Source organism: Penaeus japonicus, unplaced genomic scaffold, assembly GCF_977035675.1.
Source record: "Penaeus japonicus unplaced genomic scaffold, GWHDUDI00000001_assembly GWHDUDI00000030, whole genome shotgun sequence".
Taxonomy (NCBI): domain Eukaryota; kingdom Metazoa; phylum Arthropoda; class Malacostraca; order Decapoda; family Penaeidae; genus Penaeus; species Penaeus japonicus.
The window spans coordinates 936,722-948,857 of NW_028234432.1; the positions used below are offsets into that span (position 1 = coordinate 936,722).

Below are 12,136 nucleotides of genomic sequence, written 5' to 3' on the forward strand. Positions count from 1 at the left end.
CTTCTTCACTTTGTTAAAACACTTCTTGTAAGGTTTTATTGAATCATTATTTATTTCTTGTATTTTTTATGAAAATTGTATTCTTCCATGTTCAAGTATATACTTTGAAACGGCACATTAGTAGCTATCATATAGTATTACGGAAGTCAAAGTAGTTATTTGGAGGAGTGTTTGGATTGGTAGTAAAGAAGGGGAGGCTAGATCTTTCTAATGCAGTGCAACCACCTAGCAGTCTTGTGTTGTTGTACACATTTTTCTAATGATCCACTTTACAGCAAACACACTAAATGCTACATGTTTCAGGATTTTAGAGCAACTAGTTACAAGGATTCGGGTAGTGGTTCAGTCCACGCTGGTGAAATGTGCACAACCTGTTGGGAGCATGAGCATCATTATGTAATAGAACAATGTGTATGTGTGAACATTAGAAAGTACCTAGCTTGTATATACACGCAGAAGTGAAGGTTTTCCTATTGCAATCCTGTCAAAACTGGTAAGGATTTGCAGTATGGTAAATGAGGGCATATAACTGATTATGTGTTCTGCTATTCATTGCAATGACTGTGGACTTTAGTGTTGAGCCTTCCCAGCTTTCTATCTAATTTTCATGACTTGGAGCTTGCTTCCATGGTCTTTATTTTTTATTATTTTTTATTTATTTTGTTATTCCCACATATTTATTGTATTTATTTATTTATCTATTTATGTACTTATTCTTCATTACTATTATTGAAAAGTGCTGCAAGATTTAAACATCAATTACTGGCTTTGGAAGTGTCTTGAGGGGACCAGATTACAAACGATCAAAAGATCCTCTTCAGCACTTGAGAAATGGGAGATGATCAGGAGTGTGAGAGTTACAACCATGACTCAGTGATCTGCAGTACCTCGAAAAATTCACCATTAGCTTTTGACTTACCGTATTGGCCAAGGGAGCTCAGGATTTTTCTCCCATAGTTACATGGTGTAGTTAGGGCAATTTCACTCATACAAGGGTTCTTGTTTATAATAGGATAAGGGTATACACTGTCAATATACAGCATGTCTGGGAAATAGCAGGGTTATATGAAATCACAAGGAAAAGAGTTCTGTGCTAAATGTGAATTTGAATCCAAAAGAAGTTTTAGAATGGACAGAAAAATGCTTCAGTATTTTTTTTTCTTTCTTACTTTCTTTCTTTATAATTATTGCATTGTAAAGTCCACAAAAAGGAAATTATTCCTTGATACAATTTAAACAAAGTATGTGAGAAAAAGCTATTTTTTCTCAGAAATTATTATGAAGAAGTGGATACAGTATTATAGAAGTGGGTTTGATAAGTAATCAAAATACGTTGATTTGATGTTCACAGAAAGGAAAAAAAGGGAAAAGACTGAAAATAATTTTTTTGAGGAATATTAGCTCTGAAAAGCACATGCAATCACATGTGTTTCAGATCTAGACTTGTGATAAGAGAAGAGTTCAGAGAACAGTTACTTCTGTAGAGTAGTGCAGAACATGAATAGCTGGTACTCACAACTGAGCACATGATTGTACAAAAATGTGTTTTAAAGTGTAAATGATTAAAATTACCTCCATATCAGACCGGACACAATATAGCCACGCATAACAGTACAACTAGCGTTATACAACTAACCGATACAAGTGTATTCATATCCAGATAGATATATGCATGTATGTGAGGTATGCATGTGCATGCATGCAGTCTATTTGCTTCTTCATTTTTTATCTTGTTGATTTTTGTGTTTTCACTCTTATCACTAATTGGCATACAAATTATTAGGTGTATATCAGTTTTACATATTTTTATACCGGCTTCATCAATACCTACTTCAGACTCATCTTCATCATCCCTTTCTCACATCCCATGGGAATCATTTGGATTATTAAGGGCTTATTCATGAACACGGAACAGTGCCAATACGTAATACAACTAAGCCTTCAGGGACGTGTGCAGAGAAAAGTGCTTGGAAGCTCACGAGGAGACCAACACAGAAGTGGTTGCGACTGTTACTCTTTTACAAGTAGATGAATTAACTTTGTCCTTGCCTTTTGTAAATCTGGGTTTCTGATAAGTCAGAGCTTATAGAGATTTTGACAGCCATGCTGCTGAAAATGGAGCTTGCAGTTGAATGGAGTGGGTAGAGGACCAGCTGCAGATAGTCTGTGTTGCTTTTTGTTGCATGCATATTAGCGTGTGTCCTGTAACAGAAACACACAGCATCCTCAACAGGTGGAATGGTGTATTGTGTTTGTCTAATTGATGTCAATATGCTTGGATATATGAAGGTGTCTTTGATGGTAAATGGTAAGTTTTGCCTCTTCCCTGGTAAAATGCTTTCTGGTTTTCCTATCTGTCTCTTTAGACAGTTGTTATCATTTGTATTTTTAACTTTTTACTGTCTCCCATTTGTCTCCTCTTCTCTTCTTTTAGCCCTTTTATCTGTTCACATTTTGAAAGGTACTTTAGAAGATGTAAGAAGAAATAATAGAATTGAAGCATGGTGGAATAAAAAGATCAAGCTGTTCACTTTGTCAGGAATGCTTTCTTAATAGTCTATGATGTGTTAGCTTACTTGCCTCCATTGACAGAAGCAATTTTGATACAAGTCTTGAAGTCTTATGGAAAGGATATATTAATTGCTTTAATCTTTCTGTGGATAATTGTTTTTCCTGTCATTGAACTTGTCAGATGACGAACCAGATAATGCCTAAAGGCTGGGCAGGCATATATTGGTCATCAGCTTTCAGGGGAATCATATCATAATTTATCTGAAGTGATGGTGGATGATTAGTCTTGCCATTTTCCTCGGGACTTCCTAGAGCGCTAAGAGAGTTTGTTATCACTTCAACGTTTCATTTTGTGAAGTGATATTTTTCTCTGGAGTAGTAAGTAATGTTAAACAATATTCATACATGAAAGAAAATCCTTCATACAGCTTGTCTTTTGCTTTGATAGATATTTTAAATTATACATCATCTCAGGCAACATACTGTTTAGAGGAAGCACCCCAATTGGGCTTCATAAAGACTTGCCTGTGACACACAAACAACGATTTAATATCTAAATGCAATGACTTTGAGGCAAAAAAAAACAAAAACAAAAATTTCACCAGACTTTGTTATGCTAAGCATATAGTAAAAAGCCTTAACTGAGCTAATGATTTCAGTCTCCAAACGAATGCAGTGATCTTTCATTTGTCTCTTCTCTGTGTCTCAAGTTAATCTGATTTGATCCAAGTATTAAATGGTGACACAGGAACCTTTCAAAAGTATTTTGCTTGTCATAAAAGTAGAACATTGTATGCTATGTTTTTTAACACGTTCAGGTGTCAGTGCTGCTGCTATCACTGTAATCCCTGTTGAAGAAAGGAAATATGGGGAAGGGGAACACCATGCATGGAAGAACAGTGTTGGAGAAGCAGCTTCAGAGGAAGGAAAGCAAATAGAGAAGACTTTTGCCAACATTATCTTGTAGAAGATATGTCTCATGCAAAGTACAATATAAAAGCCAATGCTGAATTGACTTTCAAGTCAGTGTAATATGTTGCCAGTTGATGTTGTGACTGATAGTTTGTTGTAGTGCAATATTGATAAGGGAAAAAATCACAAGGAAAAGCAGTTCAGGTACTTAGACTTTGTGATGCTGTGTGTGGGAAATCTGTTTGATGCTCTAGGCAGTGCCATTGATGTTTGATTGTTTGTTTGTTTTTGTTTTTTTTTCCATTATTTTATTAATCTTTTTTTTTGTGAGATTCTCCTCTCTTAACATTTTAGATTGCAGAGGCATTATTTGTGGGACAACAGAGCTAGATCCATACAGAGCTCTTGCATGTCTAGTGTTGAGCTAGTGAAAGGTGATGTAATTAACCGAGACTTGACTTGAGCAGTTGTTCCATTGAGGAAGAAAAGCATTGGGAGTGTCTGCACTTGCCATTTTGGTTCCATTTTGAAACACTGTGTGCATCAGGGCCGTGGAGTGTGTCTGTTCACAATGTTTGGACAAGGCACATCCTCACAGGTAGATGTTTAGCTGCAATTGATAATTTGCATCTCAGTTGTAGTTGTATTTTTGTGACCCTAAATCATGTGTGTCCCTCTGTCTTTATATAAAGGAGGTTATCCAGCAGTGACAAATAACTTTGAAATTACAAAGGAAAAGGAGGAATATCCTGTTCAGACTTTGAGGTTTGTTTTCTCTTTGTACGTGTATGTGAAATGGCCAGCAAAACTACTCTGATTAAAACTAGTCTATTCTGTGATTATAGAATTGATGTAACTACTTGTAGGTACAAAACTTGTGTTCGTAATTGAACCTATGGGTGTTTTCTTTCCATTATTTTACATATTATTCATTCATATTCTTAACAGTATTCCCACCTATTTTTAAACTTTTTATGAACATTGTTTACCGTTTTCTTTCTGTTTTTTGTTTTCTTTAAGTAGAAATGGTAAGGAACTGGCTTATGATTGTTTTCCAACACATGTATATTTAACAAACAGTGAGAAGACAGTCTTTTCATGGCAGTTGTATGGTGCCTGCGAACTGTCTTCCCTGTCAATATCTTTTACTTGAATATAAAGTGATTGATACCAAGCTATAAGAAAATGAAAAAAAAAAAATGCCTCTGTCAGTTTATTTATTTAGTTTTAATTTTTGCGGGTTGAGAAGGGTGGTCCATTAACCAAGGTTGAGTGTGAGGAGGAGGAGGATATCTCTGCTTAGTGTCATAGACTTTTTATTCCTATTACAATCATTAGTAGGACCATTTTATTATGTTTATGAAACAGCAGCAAGGGATATGTATGTATAATCTAGAAGTATGTTACAGTTATACCCTAAAACTTTTGTTTTTCAAATTTTCTAACACCTTAATGAAAAAAAAAGATTAGTAAAAAAAAAAAAAGTGGGATTTTGGGATAATGAATTCTCGAAATTGAAAGTGAAAAAATAAAAACATACAAAAATATTGTAGACTATCTGCTCGTCAAAGAAGAATGTGTTTTACTTTGCGTTCTTGGTCTTAAGGTAATCAAGGGTCGACTTTGTTAGTATGTGACTGTGATTACTGCAGCAAATCATCTTCAGGAGGCAAGTCCAGCATTTAACCCTGACCCCTCTGTGGTAGAGGTATGAGTGAGAGTGAACCGTTTGACAAGGCAAAATCAGTTGTTTATGTGATTTTACAATCTGCTTTTCTGATGAAGATGATGAAATGATATGAGTAACTCTTTTTAGCCTGTTAAATGATTCAGTGTTATTCTTACTTTTTTCAACAATTGTCACAATGAACTCTGTTCATCCTCCCCCATTTACTATGTTATCATGATTTTTATCATTATTATTTTATTTTTATTTTTATTTTTTTTGCATTATTTTGTGTATACATGTGTGCATGTGTGTGCTGACATGTGTATCAATGCTTGTTTGTTTGTGATTGTGGTTGTATGAGACCACATATATTCATGGATGTATGTGTGTGTGCGGGTATGTGAAATTTAAATGTTTGTGTGAATGTATATATGCTTTACAGATTGCTATATTATAAATGTTATGTTTATTATTTATATAATCATGTTTTTAACTTGTCATTTCTTTATGCCATTTGTAACTTTAAATAAGGAAAACTTTTTACCTTCAATTTTCATTCTTTTGTTTTGTCAGTTTTCTATCCATTGTTTTACTTCCCTTTCACCTTTGCTATTGACCTTATTTCTTTTCCATTATTCTTCTTTACTCATTTCACAACTTGTACTCTCCCTCTTCCCATATCCTGACCTCCTCCCCCACTTCTTGTTACATTCCTGGTATAAACATGAACCGGTGAATAGCTAAGATACATGTTAGGGTCAGCTGATCCTTTATGAATAACTCTGTTGTTAAAGCTGTAATTTTTTATTTTTTATTTTCACTCATTCATTCATTCATTTTGAGATGAAAGAGCAAAGAGAAAGATAATATCCTCTTTCCCTTCCATTGACCCAGAAATAGAACAGTGCAATTTTTTTTTTTTTTTATATACTGTATCTGCTGATGCTGGACTTGCCTACTTCCTGTTTTTTGTCATGTTTTATAACCACTTTGTTGTCAGCTTTTTATAATTTACTATTACTCTCATTATTATGATTATGATTATCTTATTTTTTTTTATTATTATTATTATGATTGTCATGTCTTTAATTGTTGTTTTTACAAATATTATGATTAATCTATATTAGACGGCAGTATTTTTTATGTTAGTATGATATTGTCTTCTATTGTCAATGATGTAGCAACATTTAGACTGCTGCTCCTCAGTAAGTTCCGTAATCTCCACTGCGGGATATTTTAGAATGCATAAAAAAAAAGATAAAACATAGCATGAGTTCATTGTCAAATTATGTGAAAGTTTGGAAGTAGTAAAATTATTTTTTGTAAAGGATTGGTCTTATTTCCCTTCATATCTGTGTAAGAGCATCCATCTACCTTAAGGATTGGTCTTATTTCCCTTCAAATCTGTATAAGAGCATCCATCTACCCTAAGTTCACATACCTTTTTTGGTGGTTGGTGATTGTATCCCTTAACTGTTTAAAATAGGGAGAGACTTCACACCATCACAAGGGAACCAATGTGTCTTACATTTAGTGGCACAATTTGGGGACCAAGGGAGAAAGAGGTTTTGATGGGAATATATATATATATATATATATATATATATATATATATATATATATATATATATATATATATATATATATATATGTAAATATACAAACACAATATATAGATAGGTATATATAGATATTTATATATATATATTTATGTATAAATATCTATATATATAAATATCTATATATATATTTATATATATACACACAATTATTTATGTATAAATATATATATATATATATATATATATAAATATATATATATTATATATATATATATATATTTATGTATAAATATCTATATATATAAATATCTATATATATATTTATATATGATTTACATATTATAAAGAAATACAATGACATAATGATAAAAGCAAAAGAAAAGAACAGGACGTATATAAAAAATACTGACATTAATCTTAGCAGAAATAGATCCATCAATATAAAAGGGTCTCCGTGGAAAATTGCTACAGGGTCATATAACATCGCAATCTATTTCAAAAGGGAAATTTTACACGCTAGATGTAAAGCTAAACTCTTCTGTTCGTGAAAGATCAACTTGCTTGCAGGAAATAAAAGCAGCAGACAAGTAGTCTTCCAGAAAGGGTAATAAGTTGCGTGCGTTTGACTAATGATCATTTATTTCAAATGGTTAAAACATAATATGTAAACAATCATTTCCTGCCACTGAATATTATAAACGGGAACTAGATGGAAAAAGAGAAAATATCCACGTGAATGACAACATAGTGAATTCCATGCGGGATCCCTTGGCATATCCTTAAACTACATATTAACTGGGTCGTCGTTCATGTAGCTACCGGTACACCCTGTATTTCAGACGATATACATTGGCAAAGTTCACAAATTAACGCATATACTAATTAGTTCACATATCCACACTCTTTGGAATGCAGTATATACGCGGCCGCGCACACACACATATGCATACGAACATGAAATACACACACACACACACACACACACACACACACACACACACACACACACACACACACACACACACACACACACACACACACACACACACACACACACAAAACACACACACACACACACACACACACACACACACACACACACACACACACACACACACACACACACACACATATAAACACACACACACACACACACACACACACACACACACACACACACACACACACACACACACACACACACACACACACACACACACATATAAACACACACACACTCACACACACACACACACACACACACACACACACACACACACACACACACACACACATATAAACACACACACACACACACACACACACACACACACACACACACACACACACACACACACACACACACACACACACACACACACACACACACACACACACACACACACACAGTGGGAGCTGCTACACATGGCCAGGACGGACTCAAGTAAATAATCACAGCTTTTGGACGGAATGGAACATCTGTGTACTGCATAAGGCTGGTAGACCTACTTTACTAATCCACTGTTACATAATGTGATTACATAGTAGATGTCTCAAATTTCTCATTCAGTTTTTAAATCTTATTTTGAGGTATGTCTTTGCTTCTCACATACACACACATACCACATACATGCATGTATATAAGCATACATATGTACCTTGTGTGCTGTAACATGTATATGCATATGTATATACATATATACATGTACATGTAGATGTAGATGTTGAAACAAAAGTGAACACAGTAATGCACACACACAGAATAATAACACAGCCACAATAAGAACGCAAGAGAAGTAACGATTCGAAGTTCTGTTGACAACTTTAAGCCAAGCGCTGACCAATGCGGTATTGATGACCTTACCTCCTATTTGGGTGGTTAAGCTCTCCCAAGATTAATGTAATTTGATCCAACTCTTGTTATGACAGTGTCTATCTACTATATATTCTTGTCTAACATTACTCTGACTATCTCTTTTGGTTTTGCTCGCCCGAAGGGGAAGTTACAGGAACTCGAAACGTTAGGACTTCATTTATGTTCTTACCGTGGTTGTATCTTATGTATGTGTGTGTGTGTGTGTGTGTGTGTGTGTGTGTGTGTGTGTGTGTGTGTGTGTGTGTGTGTGTGTGTGTGTGTGTGTGTGTGTGTGTGTGTGTGTGTGTGTGTGTGTGTGTGTGTGTGTGTGTGTGTGTGTGTGTGTGTGTGTGTGTGTGTGTGTGTGTGTGTGTGTGTGTGTGTGTGTGTGTGTGTGTGTGTGTGTGTGCATGCACATATGTACATATATATATATATATATATATATATATATATATATATATATATATATATATATATATTCTTTCCGAAAACAGTTCTTGGCCTGTATGTTCCACGCAATCTTAAAAACGATTCAATTAAAATATGGAACACGTTAGTAATTCATATACAAAGGTTATATATTACAGACACAATTTCACAGAAAAACTATAAATACTGATAATATAATAAGAAAAAATAAAAAAAAATAAAAACTCACAGGAAAATACAATTTGATATCTCAGTAACCGGCAACACAGGTGGCTGCAGGGGCGAACATCGAAAAAACTTATTATCTTTTTTAACTCATAGGAGATTGGGAAGCCACTCTCTATTTCTATTCATACCTTCTGTCACATGTGGAAAGATACGAACATAATAAAACCAATGGAAGGAAACTGTTGATGATACCATAAAACAATCCATTGTATGAATCAATATAGAGGGCACTCAATTTTTCTTCACTTTCTAACTTACATGTAGGGTACAAATATCTAAAGAGTAACAATGGTGTAGACTAATTCTCAAAATATATATATTTTTTGACACCTTTCTCAAAGACGCGCTTTCCCTAAATGTATCTCTCTCTCTCTCTCTCTCTCTCTCTCTCTCTCTCTCTCTCTCTCTCTCTCTCTCTCTCTCTCTCTCTCTCTCTCTCTCTCTCTCTCTCACACACACACACACACACACACACACACACACACACACACACACACACACACACACACACACACACACACACACACACACACACACACACACACACACACACACGCTATTCCACAATGCAACGTGTCTACCTATGCTTATTTCACAGCTTTTCCTTCGATACATTTCATTCCGCGCTACAGCTTATTTACACACACCAATCGTAGACATCTGGTGCTGCCGACTTTTAACTCTCACAGAGTTAAATCCTGAATAAAAATAAAGTACTTCCTATACGATTACAGTTTGGCAATAAACCTAACAAGATTCATATAAACTATTCATACAATCAATCCATTACAAAATAAAATTTGCTTTTTCTTTATTCCTATATAGATCAGTCCAAAAACAAAACGTTTATAAAAGAGATGTTCACTTGGGATCTGTCATAAATATACACAAGTCTATAATAAGTAAGTAGCCATGTCGTTGACCCTTGGTAACGGAGAGGGAGAGAAAGAGTGGAAAAGTCAGCATCACAGCCGTGAAACTGATTTACCTAAAATAGCTTGGCACGACTGGTTCATGGGCGGTTCATCTCACTCGTACGTGTTTCGCTTGATGTACTATTTCTTTGTGTGTGTGTGTGTGTGTGTGTGTGTGTGTGTGTGTGTGTGTGTGTGTGTGTGTGTGTGTGTGTGTGTGTGTGTGTGTGTGTGTGTGTGTGTGTGTGTGTGTGTGTGTGTGTGTGTGTGTGTGTGTGTGTGTGTGTGTGTGTGTTTTCAGGGGCGTGATAGCGTTTGTATTCGAGTGCCTATGATGTATGTAAATGGATTTGCCCGTATATCAAACTATCAAACGTGCAAACACGTTTGCTTCTTTGCGCTCTTTTTGATTGGAGTGAACCTAAAGATAGAATAATATTCAATATCAGTCATCAATTTAACTAGTTATTCTACACAGACTCTCACCTCACTTCTGTTCCTTTGCTCTAGACTGCACTGGGAGAGTCACCACCTAATCACCTAACAACCACACTGGGCATTGTGTTTTGAAAATAGCACTATACAAGAGGAAATCTTTCAGATCATATCACTCAGATAGACATTTAGCACTGGGGAAATTTGTATATCCGTTACCATTGTTGTCATTAAGAACTGACAACTATACATTACAGAGAAGGATGCATTCCTGTCCCGTTGCTAGCAATCACAAAAGTCAGTTTCTTTTACTTGTTTAGCAATTGAGCGAGAGTTGTGCGCGAAACAGGTCGATATTACACCGTATAATATGATGTTGCATATCCGTATGCTGACATTATAAAAATATTTTTCCTTGTATATCTAATTATATATCTTTTTTAAACAAGTTTGGTTTACGAGAACTTGTGCAAGCGTTCACAACCTAAACTTTAGGTATTTCACATAGGAAAAGTACAACCCACCTGATGCCAGCGCATTGTTCTCCAGGTGTTTCTTGTTCTCGCTTAAAACTCATCACTTTATAACAGTTTATATACACTGTGCAACTCGCAGCACTGCTCAGCCCTTCTGTTTCGCGCGCGCAATGTCAGCTCGCGGGGGCTCTTCACACGGGCGTGGATTGGGTGTGGATCCGGACCTTCTTCTTGGGCGTGGGACTCGACTGCTTGAAGGCCAGGTTCTCGATGCCCATGGACGAGTCCGTGGTGTCGTCGGAGGGCGGGGGCTTCGGTCTTCTGAGCGAGGACCTCCCGGGCGCCCTGTTGGGGTCGAAGGCCACCACGCCGTTCCTGTGGCTGACGTGGCCGTTGGTCCCGTTGCCAGTGACCATGTAGGGCTGGCCGCTCAGCCCCGTCATCTTGACCCCGTTCGAGTTCTGGTGAAGGCCGCCGCCCCCTCTGCCGGAGGTTCTGGTCCTGCCCTGGCGGCCGTGGCTGTTGCCCTGAGCGTGGCCGTTGCGGGGCTCCACCACGTACGGGTTGGAGATGGTGGTGGCGGCGATGCCCTCGGGGTCGCGTCTGTACACCGTGGGGTCTCCGCCCAGCTTCCGTGCCCAGCCGAACTCCACGCCGGCCCCGGCGCCGGCCATCATCCCGACCAGCAGCGCCAGCAACTGTGGAGCGAGAGAGCTTGGCTCTTACTCTTTCTTAAGTAAAGGCAGTGGGGTCATGCACACAAAAGGAATAATGATAAAGTCAAAAAAGGGGGGAAAAAGAAAAGAAAAACTAAACAGTAACATACAAGAAAACAAAACAAAACAAAAAACAATCCAGAAAAAAAACACACACACACGAAAACAAAATCAAACGGGAGCGCAAGCAAAACTCCAAAGCCTCACCTGGACATAAAAGGCCCAGCTGAGGGTAACGATGACGCCGAACTGGTCGCCCACCCTGAAGACGAAGACCTCCATCAGGAAGAAGAGGATGCTCACCAGACCGAACAGCACTGCGGGGGGGGAGGGTCGCGTTAAGGCGCTTCGTGGGGAGCCTTTCGTATTTGTTAACTTTGGGAGATGACTTTGGTGGATTCTGTTGGCTGTTTTAAACTTGTTGGC

At 37.0% G+C, this 12,136-nt stretch overlaps 1 protein-coding gene across 1 annotated transcript in view; it reads right to left on the minus strand.

Annotated features, from left to right (window-relative positions):
• Positions 1-10,926: 10,926 nt before the first annotated feature.
• The window catches only part of LOC122253017 (uncharacterized), a 50,016-nt gene continuing 48,806 nt past the window's right edge, over positions 10,927-12,136 (minus strand). Inside the window, exons 5-6 of the mRNA XM_043015768.2 lie at positions 11,918-12,027; positions 10,927-11,692 (exon numbers count right to left, since the gene is read on the minus strand). Of these exons, the coding sequence (XP_042871702.1) occupies positions 11,186-11,692; positions 11,918-12,027 (617 nt within the window). The 3' untranslated portion in view covers positions 10,927-11,185. The remainder of the gene's footprint in view (positions 11,693-11,917; positions 12,028-12,136) is intronic.